The sequence below is a fragment of the Peromyscus eremicus genome, chromosome 8a (genome assembly GCF_949786415.1).
Source record: "Peromyscus eremicus chromosome 8a, PerEre_H2_v1, whole genome shotgun sequence".
Lineage (NCBI taxonomy): Eukaryota > Metazoa > Chordata > Mammalia > Rodentia > Cricetidae > Peromyscus > Peromyscus eremicus.
Window position 1 is genome coordinate 48,506,007 of NC_081423.1, and position 15,718 is coordinate 48,521,724.

Below are 15,718 nucleotides of genomic sequence, written 5' to 3' on the forward strand. Positions count from 1 at the left end.
AAAATGCCACAGTGTAGAACTTAGCTTCATGCACAAAAATTATGAAAAGTACTATATAAAATTACATTTAGGCCATGGGTATGTATGCATATCTAAGGCATAAATGAATTTTGTGTTTTGACTTGGATCCTAGCCCCAAGACATATTATCACGAATAGATGCAAATAAATTCTAAATCTAAACACTTCTGGTCCCAAGCATTTTGGGTAAGAAATAGTCAAAGTAGATGTTTAATTCCAGTCCATAAAATAATCCTTTGGTCACCAGGAAGAGCGAAGTCTTCTGAGAGGGGAGGGAGTGGCCTAGAGGCTTCTTTCTAGAGAAGAGTGTTGCAGAACCAGGGTCAAAAGCACTTCCACACCGGGCAGTGGTGGCTCACGCCTTTAATCCCAGAGACAGAGCCAGGTGGATCTCTGTGAGTTCGAGGCCAGCCTGGTCTACAGAGCGAGATCCGGGACAGGCACCAAAACTACACAGAGAGAACCCCTGTCTTGAACCCCCCCCCCAAAAAAAGCACTTCCACATCACATGTCCGTGGCACTAGCTCTTCTTTCCTACTGTGTGTGCACCCCCCCCTCACTGACATCTCTTAGGGGTCCTATGATGACATCAAGTTTGTCTGAGAAAAGTTCCCATCATGTGGCTTTGTGGGACGGTGACATTCTGTGTGATCCTGGAATCCACACAGCCACTTAACCGTATGGAGCAATAGTTCCTTGTCTGTGGTCCTCGGCATCAGTGATGCTCATCTGTCAGGGACTGTGATCTCATGTGAGGAGATATGAAGTGCTCAGTGTAGGCAGGGGACCAGAGTGAGCCTTAGGGCAGGAGATGTGGTTTATTAAACTCATCATTGTTCTTTATAAGGGTGCGTCATAGTTTTGTATGCATTTACTTTCAAGTCCTTGTGGGTTTGTATAGAAAGAATGAGAAAGGAGCTGAGTGGGAGGCGGTGTGCTGGCTTCGGGCTGGCATGGGTTAGAAGCTACTGGTGTCACCTGCTTTGCTGATAGTCAGCACCTCCATCTTCCCACCCACCCCCCATGCCCTCTGAGTTTGTTATCAGTCCTGCCAGGAGATGGTTGACCCAATCATATGATCTCACCAAGTCAACTTACCTTGTGCATGAAAAGGAGGTAAACTAATCTACTTGCTTACAAGGTAAGTGGAAAGCTAACATCATGAGGGTTTTTAATGTTTCTATGACCCACAAGTGCCTGCGCCAAATAGGTTGAGAAGGGACATTAAGAAAATACGTCATCGGGTAACTTTGGTGTGGTGGTATACAGTGTAATTTCATCACTTTGCCTGAGCCAGGAGTTTGAGGGCAGGCTATGCTACATAGTGAGACCATCTCAGGATAAAACCACCACCAGCAGCAGACAGGGGTTGTAAGCAACACCAGCCATAGCAGTGTTGATAGGGAATCTAAGTGACCAGACAAGACTGTGAGGCAGGGGCGGTCTGTTTGTTTTACCTGGATTGTGTCCAGAGGGCCAGCCAAAGGAGCCTCGGTGGCTTTGATATCTGGGGGCGATCCCACAGAGCCCTGGGGGTCTTCGCTCCGAGTGTGGTCTGGGGAAAGCCCATCGCTGCTGTCCTCTTCAAAGGCAAATGCGTCTGCTGATTTGGAGTAACTCACCTCCGTACCTGAGCGAGAGAAAACCAAGACGGGACCAGTGGCTTGGAGCATCAGAGAGCTGTTTTGGAAGCACTGCTAAGCATTGTCCCAGGCTGAAACACACGCCTCTCTCTCCAGTGTAGTGCAAGTTCAGGGAAGAGTGAAAATGTATTTTAAACAATTAGATTTTCTACACGAGAACGCGTGTTTAAAAAAAGAAGTCTGTTGTTGGGGAAAACGGGGGATGTAGCAAAGCTTCATAAAGTGCACCAAACTTTATTTCCAGGCTGAGTCATTTCTCAACGCTTTCTATGGAGCCTATGTCCTTTTGAAAATAAATCAGGAAAGGCAAAGGAATGAGCGTGCTGTGAGGCCGCTGGAAGATAATGCGGAATGACTGCCCCTCTCCTTTGGGCTTTCCGGCACAAGGGAATCAAAACGACAGCCTGCCAGTTGCTTCATCTTCAAAGATAAAGCAGGGCACATGGGCACAAAATGTTTAGCAAACTTCGCTAATAAGGAGAAGTGAGGCCAGCTACTAAGTTTAAATTCCTAGATGTCAGATTTAGCTATCATCACTGAAGTTCACGTCCAAGGAGCCACCCAACCAAGACAACCAGCAATGAGAAAAGCCAAAAATCTACCTCAGAGACTTCATCCTGACTCTTATTTTCTCAATACGTAGATTTTATTTTCATGTCTAATGTTTTGTGTCTTTGCGAGTCCTTCAGCACCCACCACCCACCTCCAGCCCCTTCCTCTGTCTCCTGGGTCATCTTTCTAGGGCAACAGAGAAGTTGTGTTGGAGACAGAGGCCGTCAGCAAAGATAGGGCTATAACAATCTCCTGACCTGTTTCTCACATTTGACGTCACCCATTCTCCAGTTTGTTGTCCAGCTAAACAGTACACAAAGTGCCAAAGCCACAGAGTTCCCCTGACCCCATTCCCAGCACAGCCCTTCCAAAGGAATTTCAGCATTATCAGGAGCTCTTGCAGCCCCTGCTCTGCAATCACAATCACAAGAACTTTTGACTCTTGCTCGGTATAGATAAGAGCCTGGACTCTCACTGTGGCGATTGCAAAGGCCTCGAGGAGCTGGGAGGAATGGAACAAATGTGGTTTGGGGCTTGTCATTACAACCACTGTTGGCATGTGTCACAGACTCTCTGGACATCCGAGTGTCAAATCAGGAAAGAGGCCAGCCAAGGACACAGTGAGTGGAAACTCCAGCAACTAGCCCAATGGGAAGCCCACTAACCTGGAGGGGCTTACATGTCAGGACACCTGCTCCATGGGTCATGAGTAGAAGTCAATGTTGCTGTTATAACTAGCAGAGTGGAAGGCTCGTGATAAAAATTCACCTAGTATAAAAGTACCTAATGTACATATTCTACCTCACAATAAAAGTCAGTAGTCTCTTCTAGATTTAACCGTATGGACACAGGAAGATACATGCAAAATCAGAAGTTTTAAGTAGACTGGACTGGGTAAAATGTACTATTGAAGGCCTGGGGTGTAGCTCAGCAATAACGTGCTTGCCTAGCAGACACAAAGTCATAGGTTTGACTCCCAACACTGAAAATGATATTTTACACACACACACACACACACACACACACACACACACACACACACACAGAGAGAGAGAGAGAGAGAGAGAGAGAGAGAGAGAGAGAGAGAGAGAGAGAGAGAGAGAGAGAGAGAGAGAAACTTATGGTTTTCCTACCCTGCAGTTTTTATTTTTTATTTTTATTTTTTTGGTTTTTCGAGACAGGGTTTCCCTGTGTAGCTTTGCGCCTTTTCTGGAGCTTACTTGGTAGCCCAGGCTGGCCTCGAACTCACAGAGATCCACCTGGCTCTGCCTCCCAAGTGCTGGGATTAAAGGCATGCGCCACCACTGCCTGGCCAGTTTTTATTTTTTAAAGAGATCTTTCCACATGAGAGAAAAGACTATTCTCACTTAACAAATAATTGTATAGTGTTCCACTGTATTAGTGGGAACATTTAAAATTTATCCTTGTACTTTGGCGTGTGTGTGTGTGTGTGTGTGTGTGTGTGTGTGTGTGTGTGTATGAGTGGAAATTAAACCTAGGGCCTTGTGCATGCTAGGGAAGCATTCTACTACTGAACTGTAATCCCATTCTTAAACATTTTTAGCACACACACAAAAAAAGTCCAGTACCAAATGATCAACCCTGAAAACAGACATACAGTTATACAGACTGAACAGGTTATATATATATATATATATATATATATATATATATATATATATATATATATAATGTACATATATATAATAAATGTACATATATATGATTACAATTAGTGAAAAATTGGTCATGAGTTTGTAGGAGGGTGGAGAGTGGGTATATGGGAGGATTTGGAGGGAGGAGAGGGAAGAGAGATGCTGTAATTAAATTTTCATCTCAAAACTAAAAATAAAATGAAAAAATAAGAAAGATTAGAGAAGTGCAGAGAATTCATAAATCATTTATTTACCCAAAAGCCCAAATAAATGAATGTTAGTATTTATGTCAGAAACCTGTTTCTCCTCTGGTTAGAAAGACTCCCTGGATGTGTGCCAACTTCTTCATTGAGACCAGAGTCTCTCTTCTATCCCTTTAGTTTTCTCTTCCCAATTCCGACCGTGTCCCTCTGGTCACACTCTCGGTTCTTTAGCTCTCAGAACACTCTAAGCCCTGCAGACAACCTCTGCATGCCATTTTCCTGCATCAAGTGGGACTCTGTGCATGTCCCTTTCTCAGGGGAATCAACCCCTGAGATCTCCTAAGGAAAACCCTTCTGCTTGCTTCTGTGAAGATACAGATATATTGTCTACTCAATCCATCTAAAAATAATTTTATGAACTATGCTTTTATTGGTATTTTTGTTTCAATTTATACATATAATGAAAAGTTTTATTCCTGTTACAGTCTTTCCATGCGCACTGAGGATCAGGTAGACAGGAGAAGGTGGGGGTGGTGTTGGCTGCTGCCCACCCACTCGGGAGACCACAGCATGTCATTGAGATCTATCTGGCTTGTGCCCTAAGCCAATGCTTACCATCTCAGAGACTCCTGCATGTGGTCTTACCAGCCCCTCAGGAACACCATCTTCTCTGCTCATGAGAACACTCTGAGGAGTTCATTGTCTCACGTCTCTTCCCATCTCCTCCACTAGGAGGGGACTGGGCCTTCTCTGTGTGTTCTGATGTTTCATGTGACAAAAATGTCACTCCCCACCCCAGTCAACCAGAATATGGCATTCCAAATGTGCAAAAATTAGGGAGAAATGAACTGAAGTGTGGAACAGTCCCACTTTCTAACATGTGGGTAGAAATGTTAGAAAAAGCAGGGAGAAAGAGGGATAATGTTTTTCTTCTGACTATACAGTGACCTGATGATATCTAAGGGGGGCATGAGAGAGAGGAGGGGGCAGATTTGTGTAACAGTGACAACTAGAATGAAACAGATTTGTGAGTCCTCAAACAGGCACAGGAGCCCAGGCACGTCCACAGTTTCTCAAATCTGGCTGACTGCTGGGGATACTGAAAGTTCTATTTTATGTGACTATTTACTGAGAGTGAACTCCCAGCCATTGGACTCTCAGAGCCACTTTACAGAAGAGGGTGGCTAAACAACCATCCTCCCTGCTAGCCATAAAGCCCTTGGGTGGAGTCACTGGTTATTTAGGGAGACTCAGCAGCCTGCCTTGGGCAGGGAGTGCAATAGAGCAAGAAGGGATCTGCTTCTGCACACACTATACACTGAAGATGCTCCCACTCTGATCACTGGCAAGTGGTGACCTCAAGTCAAGACACGACAATGATTAAAAAATAAAACGTCTAGAAGTAGAGAGTTGTGAATAAGGGCGTAGATGGTATCAGCTTGCCGTCTGTAGGCTTCACATTCTTGGCACTCACTGGGGCTGGCACAATTGCATCTGTCCCGAACACATACAGGCTTTGTTCTCACTATAGCTCCCCTGGAAGTGAGTCTAGTAACTTTTTACATAGTATTTGCATGGAACTAAACATGACAGTTAATACATCAATGATTGACATAGAAGGGAGAATCCTATGCATGGATTATGTGCCAATGGCATTTCATTTTACGGGAGGGACTGGAGTATCCTGAATTTGCCATCTGTGGGGGGTCCTGGAATTAATCCCCTGTGGATATGGAGGATCAACTTTCTGTAATCAGTTCTATTTTTCCCTCCCAGGCTGAAGGGAGGAGATTCTCAATGATTTCACTCACTTCCACCCTTCACACTTCAAGAGGAGTCGAGGTGATCAGATAAGATATGGTAAAGAGGCTGAAAGTCAGGAGAAAGAGGCTGTCTGTGGATCTGTCTGGGATAATCGGAGAATCTGTCAAGGAGATGTGGCCTGGAGAGTGTCCACTGCAGGGAGGCAGAGGAGATAGCAACACAAAGTTGTCTGAGAACTCTCTTGGAGGAGGAGGGCTTGGGTAGAACCTGAAATAACTGCCTGCTAGGGACAGGACAACGGGGGGGGGGGGGCAGGGCAGCATCTTGGGTGAAGATGGAGAGAGGAAGAGATACCAAAGGGGTTGATGAGCAGAGTTGGGGTGAGGAAGAAAGTCCTTTAGTCAGGGGAGAGGATTATTCAGGAGCCAAATCCTACAGAGTCATAACTACATCATCAAATCATCTGCCAATCATTTAGAGGCTCCCTGCTTAAGCCAGTGGAAGGAGGAAGCCATGAGTCCACACAACTAAACACAAGGAAGTTGTTCCCATTCACACAAAGAAGCAGGGTGAATGCCAAGGCCCCTAATGTGACTGTCTGGTACCTAGAAAGCATGAGGTTGCTGTGTCAGACTCTGCCAACAGGTACATTTGAGGACCGTGATGAGATGTGCTATCATGTGGACCCTGCCAGTTACCCCTTCAGGGTTGCAAGTGGTTTGGGTTTGCCACTGTGGGGGCAGAAGAGGAGGAAGGGAAAGGAGTCACCACACAGCTACACAGTTGCGTGGTTTGGGCTTAGAGCAAGAGCTGAAACAGTGCAGGAACCCCCTCCAACATCCCCCTCCCCGCCCCTACCAGAGCTGCTGCTGCTGCTGCTGCTGCTGCTACATGCTGCCTTACTTCCACAAGATGCACGAGGCATTCATGGGTATTTGGGGTATTTTCTTTTTCTTGGCTCTGCCATGTCAGTGGGAGTGTGAACACTGGGGACTTACTGGGCCTAGGTTTCCCCATCTCTAAAATGGGAATAATGAATGCAGCTACCACTCCAGATTCCAAGAAATAATATCTGCAGAGCACTGAGTGCATGGCCTGATGTGAACTGTTCAGTCATGTCTAGCTGTTACGGTGGCTGATACTGTTTTTGTTAGCATCTGCCATTCTCCAGTTTACTATTATCAGAAACAAGAAGACCACCCAGGAGGCAGTTTATTCTGTGGTCAGCCTCGCAAAGGTCAGTGTGTCTCCCCGGCAAGGAAAACTCGTTTGTTTTCCTTGTTCTGGAGAAAGAAGGAGTCAGCTTCCCTAGAGTAGGATGAGAGCCTGTCCTGGAAAGACCACCAGTTACTCCCTCTTTCCCAGTTCAAGCCACACTGCTGCAGAGAGGGACACAGGTCACCTTCTGGTCATCTTATCTGTATTCCTGTAGGACAGTCACATCGGTTGCATTGCATTGTGACCTGGGGCCTCTGCTCCAATCTCCCACGACAAGAGGCTGGCTGGGGCCTGCTGGAGAGCAGAGCGCTGGCTATTGTCCCTGCAGACAGTGTGATGACAAGGACCTGCTCTGGGAGGCCCTGACATCATCCTCTAGGTATGCCCACAGGACTGGCTCTGGGCACAGGCCCCTTGGGGACCTTAGGCTGGCGACAGACCCTCACTCCCCCATTCCCTGGAAGTGATTAAATGAATGAGTCAGCTGTACTTTCCTCTGCACAAACATTCAAACTTCCAAGATTAAATGAGATAATTGGAGCCCTGGTTACTGTCGCCCTGGAACCTGCACCAAGAGTTGTGAAGGAAGGGTGGGGCAAAAATGAAAGTGCACCTCCTGATTTTCCACTTGCAAGTTAGTCCAGTGAATGGCAGGAGAGCTATTTTCATTCAAGGACAAACAGTTCATTCCCAACATGCTCCTGAACAAGAATGAAGCAAAATCTGCTTCCCTGGGGAACGTGTCACGGATCATTCACTTAGATGTAGATGTTAACAACCCTGGCTATTGTCCAAGGAGACTTGATGAGACCCAACAACACACTATGGTCTATAGACTGGTGGATCCTCTAACCAGAATGAGGACTCACTGCTCTCAAAGGACATCGTGTTTCTTTGTTATACAACAGACGTGAACTGGTACTAGATCAGATCCATGACACCTCAGAAATTTCTCTTGCATCAATCTCTTGACCTGATCCTCATCAATCAGGAAATGCAGCTAACTTCTATGTGCATTTATTGCATACCAGCTCTAGAGGTCAAACCCAAGGGACAAAGACTGTCATTTGGTGTAAATATGACATACTCCCGCTGTCTCCTTCTTTCTTTATGGGAAAACACTCAGTGTCCCTGTAGTCACCTGTCAGTATCTCCAGCTAGCCCTCGGAGACCTTGAAAGATATCCCCAACTCCAATGCCCTCTTCTCAGCAATGCCAACATGGCTCCAGCAGCACTAGTCATTCAGATCACCAGGCGGCCTGCAGAGCCGAAGGGCTGCTTTCTTTTCTCAGTTCTCACGCTTTCTCCTCGAATCTGCTGGTTCCCCAATTTTCTAAACCCTATCCCATTTCCCCCCGAGTTTTCCCTCAGAAAACAAATTGACATATAGGCCCTGGTGTGTTTCTTTACAAGGATCATTTGTACTTTGGAAATGATTTCTCATCGTAGAATGATAGAATCTTGTCCGTGAGGAAGTAAAGTCACGCCAAGGCAAACAACCCTACCATCGGGCACAGCGCCATGGCTGTTGTATATCTGCCTTTAAAATGCATGATTGGTTGGTGTCAACATGCCTAGTCTCTGAACATGGACTGGATTCTTCGTGAGCAAGAGAGTTTGATTTTAAAATAAGCCTCGGGGTCACAGACAAACACAAGATGGGTAAAGAGGCTTTCAGAAGCAGGACAGCTGGAAACGGATGGCCCTTGCAACAGCTCTGGCAGGTCAGACACTGGTTTCTATATTAAAAGATTGTTCTAGAGGGAGTCTACCCTTGACACTACCAAAAAAGTCAGGAACCAGAGGCTGGGTATCCCAGAAACCCAGGCTAGAACCAAACATGACCAGCAGAAAAAAAAAGTCAGCGAAATGATCCCTGGTGACATTCAGCTATACTTGTACACAGGAGCCTGGCATAATCGTCATCAGAAAGGCTTCATCCAGCAACCGATGGAAACAGATGCAGAGTCCCACAGCCAAACACTGACTAGGCTGAGCTCAGGGAATCCTGTGGAAGAGGGGGAGGAAGGATTGTAGGAACCAGAGTGGTCAAGGATACCACAAGGAAACCCGCAGAATCAACTAACCTGGGCTCACATTCTAAAACACTGGTTGTATGGAAACTGAAGCGCTGATTTAGATGGAAAATCTGGTCCAGTCCAAACACAAGGTGAGAAACTTTTCAACTGCAGCTGGAGTCCAGAGTCCTCCTACTGTCTGAGGAATCCTGCTGGCTTTGGTTTAACTCAAGCCAGGAGTCAGGCATCCAAGCAAAACACTGCCATCTCTAGAACTAGGGGATGCAGGATGCTCACACCCCAGGAAGAAACTATTCAATGATCAGTGAGCAGAATAACACAGGTGAAGAGAAGAACCCAGGGCTCTCAGTACTGAGGAGCACCTGAGTAATGACAACCATTCATAAGCCTAACAAGGCATCCCACATTCTGTAGAGAAGCCATGGAGATTGCGTTAGTTATATGCCATGTCCTGACTTCATGAGGTTTTTCACAAAAGGATGATAGGCAGTTGGGTGCACGCTGAGTGGTGACCACAAGAGCCTGAGTCTTGTCTTCCTGCACAGTATGCCATTCCAAAGTGATGTGAATGAGATCAGCTAGAGTCTCTAAGACTATACATTCAGAGAAGAAACTCCCAGGTTGGAAGTGGAGCCAACAGTTTGCATCCTATAAGACAGACAAGTCTGTAGTTTTTTTTTTTTTTTTTAAAAAAAAAAGACTTGGTGTGGTGAGCCTTCAGCTACAAGAGGGTGACCTGGGAACAATGAGAAAAATGCAGATGGAAAGACTCACTGTCAAAAGGTCCTTCCTTGTGTTAAAGGTTCTAGATCATTCTCTCTTAGATTTTAGTTACACTCACAGGGAGGGAGACAATGACACAGTAGGCCCCTCAAGTCTGGCGGGAGCACAGAAACACAGCTGGAGAGAGAACCACAATGTGTAAACACAAATGGAACGGCACGTGGATGGAGAAGGGGAAAGGAGCAGAGGTGAGGCGGAGAAAAAGCACCACAGGAGCTCATCTCCATCTCACCATAGAAGGGATGTGATTCCCCAGGAGTAACAGGCACAAGAGTGAGCTGGGTCAGCTGGGTCATCGTTGCTGCTGGGAGAGTGCCAGCTGCTGTTTCTACAGCTGGACTCCAAGCAGCCTTGTGATGTTTCTTAGTATATGTTCATTTGCTTGTGAGACTCATAAGTACAGAAGGGGACACAGAGATTGCCAGGTGAGGGTGGGGGTAGGGGAGGTAGGGGGTAGGGATGAGTGCTCTATTCTCCAAGGCTAGCACCCATTTTTGGGATTTCCTTGGACTAAAACAAATGTATGTTCAGCCTTATTCTTCAGCTAGTTCTTGGTATTCTGCACAGATTTCCTACCACACAACAGTCTTTTATGCATTACTCATACCCTGAACTGGTACCACATGGAGCAGCTTTTTCTATGATACTTAATTTACTTGTAGGTTCTGATCACTGACCATGAGTTTAGAGTGGTATCTGGCCCATTAGAAGAGAATCAATAGATATTAGTGAAGAAATGCATGCATGCAAAGGCAATCTTATTTAATCCATCGGTTGAAATCAACTTAAGTATGGGAGATTTGCAAGTTTGTGCCTTCTTCTGAACTAGGAGCCACAGGACCCGCTGACTATGAATGTCTGCCTTTGTATTATTGGTGAGCCCCTCACATTCAGCAGTTAATGTGAGAATTTGTCACTTTCCCCCACCTTACTCATCCATTCATATTCCTATCTTGATAAATGATGACGTCATTTACCTTGCCCAAGAGAGAAGCCTGTGTGTTGCACAGTAATCTATAATCGAGTCACATAATGTTGGTCATATCGTTCTCTCTTTTTGTACACACATGCAGGACTTTTTCCAGCTTGTCAGTTCTCCTCAGACAAGTGTGCCAGCCTCCCAGTGGAGCTCTTCCATCTCTCACAAGCCCACTCCACACCACAGATACAGTCTAGTCTGCATGCACAGCCTGACCCTGTACACACGTACACACACACACACACACACACACACACACACACACTCAGTTTGAACTCACCAAAACCCTTCCTGTGCTCACCACTACCTTTTTCTTATCCCTCAAAAATGATGTTTTCTCTAGCTAGGACGTTAGAAAAACAGTTTTATTCATTTTCTTGAGTGAGAAGAACTCTGAAGTTTGAGCCTCTCTGCTTGGAAGACACACTGTAAGCCGCTTCTAGGCCAGCACTTTCCTTTCTGTCCTCCTCACCCCTGCCTCAGAGTGGGTTATTGGTGGGCTCCTGATGATCGGTAAGTGAGACTTCAGCATTTAGGTAGTGCTCTCTCTCTGTCTCTCTGTCTGTCTCTGTCTGTCTCTCTCTCTCTCTGTCTCTCTCTTTCTGTGTGTGTGTGTGTGTGTGTGTGTGTGTGTGTGTGTGTGTGTGTGTGTGTGATGTACATGTATGGAGTGTGTGAGGAGGTCAGATGAAGGTGTCAGTATCAGATTCTTCCTCAGTCACCCTCCACCTTGTAATTTGAGGCAGGGTCTCTCACTTAATCTGAAGCTTGCTGATTTGGCTAGACTTACTGGCCAGTGAGCCTCAGGGGTCTTTTTATCTCCTCTTCTCCAGCAATAGGCTTTTACATTCATGCCTCTGTACTTTTTACATGGGTTCTGGGGATCGAACTAGGTTTTCATGTTTGTGCAGCAAGCATTTTTACCGATGGAGCAGTCTCCCTAGCCCTGACTTCGTTCTGTATACCAGTTGTTTGTGTCTATTCGCCACAAACAACCCTGAGACATAGGGATTACTGTAATGGAGAAATTTATAGATGAGGCAGTTGAGTCACAGTGAGATGAAATGACAGTATCTACAGGTGTGTAGCCCAGAGTCACAGAACTACAGTTCAAAGCCAGCTTGATGCATGCAAAGCTCCGGTTTGTGATCACAGGTGCAGCTCAGTGGCAGGGCACTTGTCTTAGAATTTGTGAGGTCCTGGATTTGACTGCCACTGTGAAACAAACAACAATCATTCAAACAAACAAAAACACAAAGAAAGAGAGAGAGAAAGAACCAAACAACAACCACCCTAGAAAACAAATAGCAAAGCAAGCCTCCAGCTCGCCTCATGCAACTTCTCAGCATGCTGGACTAGAGGCAAATTGAATTCCAGTAAACACATGGAACCAACAGACTTTAAGAATAGAGTTATCAACTTCTCCTTTCTCAGAGAAGAACTGGACAGACTTCTAGTGAAGTAAAGGAGAGAGGAAGAGACAATACCCTAAATATTGTATTTAAGTTGAAAAATGGAGTCCGAGTTCAAAGATGCTTAGAACTACAGCAAGCCAACACCACACACTGCTGGAGACGCATGAACTTTGACGTACAGGAGGAGGAGAATTTCCAGCATGGGATAAATCATAGAGCGGATATAAGGTAAAAATTTGAATATGCACGTAGCTATGAGCATCACCATAGAAAGTCACGAAAGAACAACTCCCAAGACAGGGACTTAGCTTCGGAGATGTGAATGAGAAAAACTCACGAAGCTGGTCATGAGACCACATTTAACAGTTTCTGTCACTCAGGAAAGTCTCAGAGGCAATTATCAATTACTTTGTGAAATGTATACTGATAAATCACCCTGGACTTACGATGCGGTGACTTTCAATGGTGCAAAAGCTATCGTCTTTCAGGAGGAACTTTACTGAGAAATTTGCACTTTGATCTTTTCCTGGGTCAACTATGCCCTCTTCAATCCTTTGGTTATGCTGGTGGCCACTGTAGTCAGACCTGTGGTCACAGCATGAAACAAACCACTCCCCACAGTGTTTCAAGGCAGGATGCTCTAGGCTGGGGTTCTCAGGTGTAGTAAATATATTTTCAGTTTGGGATGTGTCTATTTGCACGTGACCTTACCATAACTCAAGGAGCATCCAGATGGCTTTGACATTTAAATTGGACCAGTAGAGAACAAATACAGTAGAAAGCAATATTACTTTTGAATGCTGTAACTGGATAGTTGTTTATCAAATATTATGCTCCCCTTTCTGCAGTGTGGAGCTACTGCTGGGAAACAGATGGAGTTCAACCAGGGGACCTTTCTCAGCCTCTATACTGGTCTCACAGTAGGCAGAGTGCAAGCAAGGTATTCATTTTTAGATTTCACTGGCTAGATCCAGAGGGTGATGAAGCTCCACGCTTCCAAGCTTCTAAAAGAAAGTTTTATTGGTACACAACCATACCCGTTTGTTTACTTGTTGCCGTGGTTACATCCCCACTACAAGAGTGAGTGGAGCAGTTGTGACAGATTGAGCTTATAGTTTACTATCTGGCCCTTTAAGAAAAAGAGCCATCTTCCTTGGAGGATGGTGGGGGAGGGGGAGGGGCAAAAAGATTAAGGAGCCTGCCATGGAGGATTCCTCTTGGTGGAAACCTCTTCCTGGGCTGTTAGAACACTAAATAAATGCCATGACATGCCAATGACAAAAGTGATTCAAATGTATAAGTAAAATGTTTGTAATTTCTAAAAACAGAATCATGAAAGGTTGCTCCCAGGAATGTCAAGGTGATTTGGGAAGGAATCAATGCCACATGGCTGTCACAGGCAGAAATTGTCTTTTCATATCATTGTCATTTTGCATCCTTTGAAAGCGTCTTACTCAGTATCCTCTTCAAATCACCCTTAGGGAAGAACACATCCTTATACTACCTGTACCAAAAGCACCTGTCATACTTAAAGGCGGGTGACTACAGACTTCCAGCTAAAAGAGAAATGGGATGAAAACATGTGCTCTTCAAGCTGTCATAATGCAGATAAACATAACATAGACAGCCTGACCTGTTATCACATCATCTTTACCAGACAGAGTCTTGCTGTACAGCCCAGTGTGACTACAAGCTCACTGCCTCCTGGCTGCTTTGAATCACTGTCAACCTATCAGTAATAATAGGATTCTACTAAGCAAGAGGTACATGATTATTCAATCATCTCACATGTCATTATTTATTGAATGTGTATGATTTATATAGGCTTTCTATGCCATATACATAATTTTATACATAAAGTAGGTGTTTCTATGGCTCTTTAAGAAAAAGAGCCATCCTGCTAGATGTATGTATGTAGTAAAATTTTATTTTATTTGGTATACTACACTGTATCATCTATATAATGTATATCAAATTGATATAATCTACAAATGTAAATACATATTGGAATTCTTAAATGAAGTGCAAGAACTATTGAAATGCTACTATGCATGTATGGTTCTAAGATGACATTGATTATATAATATATAGGTATTCAACTACCAGTCATTATACAAAGTGGAGCAGGAAACATGTTTCATTTGTAGACACAGACATTTCAACTTAAACAGGGTGAACTGAGAAACTTATTGGCACTCTTAAGGAAATCTTCAAAGATGCTAAGAAAAAAAGAAATATGCAAAATTAATGTTTCCAGTGTCACAGTGATCCAAAGGATCTGGCTTATAACAACAAACCATGTTGAGGGAAATACAAGGTTTGGGTAAATGGAAAGGAACCTTGTGTTTCTGACTTAGAAGAATCTGTATCCTTTAAACATATGAATCCACTGCAAATTAACTTATAAATGTGTTGTATTCTCAAACAAATTTTGAAAGGAGTAATTTAACATACAAAGAACTACTCCTAAGTTTTATCTCCAACACACCTCTGTAAGTAGCCAGGAAACAACAGACAGAGCCGGCGAATGTAAAGAAGTTTTTGAAGATAAACGTGAAATCAAATTGTAAAACACACCACAAAATTTTGGGCAAAGCAAAATTGCATGTGCCTCTTAATCTAAGTCCTGAAATATTTTCAGAGGCACTCAGATTTCAAATGTGAAAATGCAGGTGTGTATATGGTGATCTAAGTGAAAAAAAGTCTATATTCTTGAGCTCAGAAATATTTTCCTTTTCTTTCTTTCTTTTAGACCAGGCTGGCCTCCAACTCACTGAGATCCACCTGCTTCTGCCTCCCAAGGGTTGGGGGATTAAAGGCATGTGCCACCACTGCCAGGCAAGCTGGGAACTATTTTCGATAAAAACAAGTTTAGAAACTATGAAGAAAAAGATGAACAGATGACAGAGAAATTTGAAAGGACTGTGTGCAAGTTCAGGATGCACAAGGCAATGTAAAATGGTAAAATGTCTGCCACCCTAACGATAGATTTTTCTTTCTTGTATAAGTAGCACGTACATGGAGAAACACAAGCAGGAGGAAGAAAAGAGAAAAGGCTACCAGTTGGGTAACCACAAGGGCAGGTGTAAGGTCAGTATACGCTAAAGGTGCAGATTAAAAAATCTTTTGCCTACAATAGAGAAGTGACAGTTTATGGTCATGGAATAGAATGTTCCAAGAACTGATGAGAGATGCTCAATGGCATTTTCTCCCCGAGATTTTCTTCCTGTCTGAGGAAGCATCTATCAGAGCAGTGACGAAAGCGAGCACTCCTGAGAACTGTAGGCCAAGTTCACAGGCACAAGACACTCCATGTGGAGACTGGGTGTGAAAAGGACAGACAACCACAGTGAGATGTCCAAATGGGCACTCGGAGTGGAGTCAGTGACTCTCCTGGAGCTCCATAGTTACACATTCCAAAGGCAGCATCCACATGACCTCTGAAT

At 44.5% G+C, this 15,718-nt stretch overlaps 1 protein-coding gene across 4 annotated transcripts in view; it reads right to left on the reverse strand.

Moving 5' to 3' along the window:
* Myocd (myocardin) overlaps positions 1-15,718 on the reverse strand; it is a 93,563-nt gene that overhangs the window by 25,394 nt on the left and 52,451 nt on the right. For all 4 annotated transcript variants that reach the window (XM_059270918.1, XM_059270919.1, XM_059270921.1 and 1 more), the window contains one exon: positions 1,478-1,650. In XM_059270918.1, the coding sequence (XP_059126901.1) occupies positions 1,478-1,650 (173 nt within the window). The remainder of the gene's footprint in view (positions 1-1,477; positions 1,651-15,718) is intronic.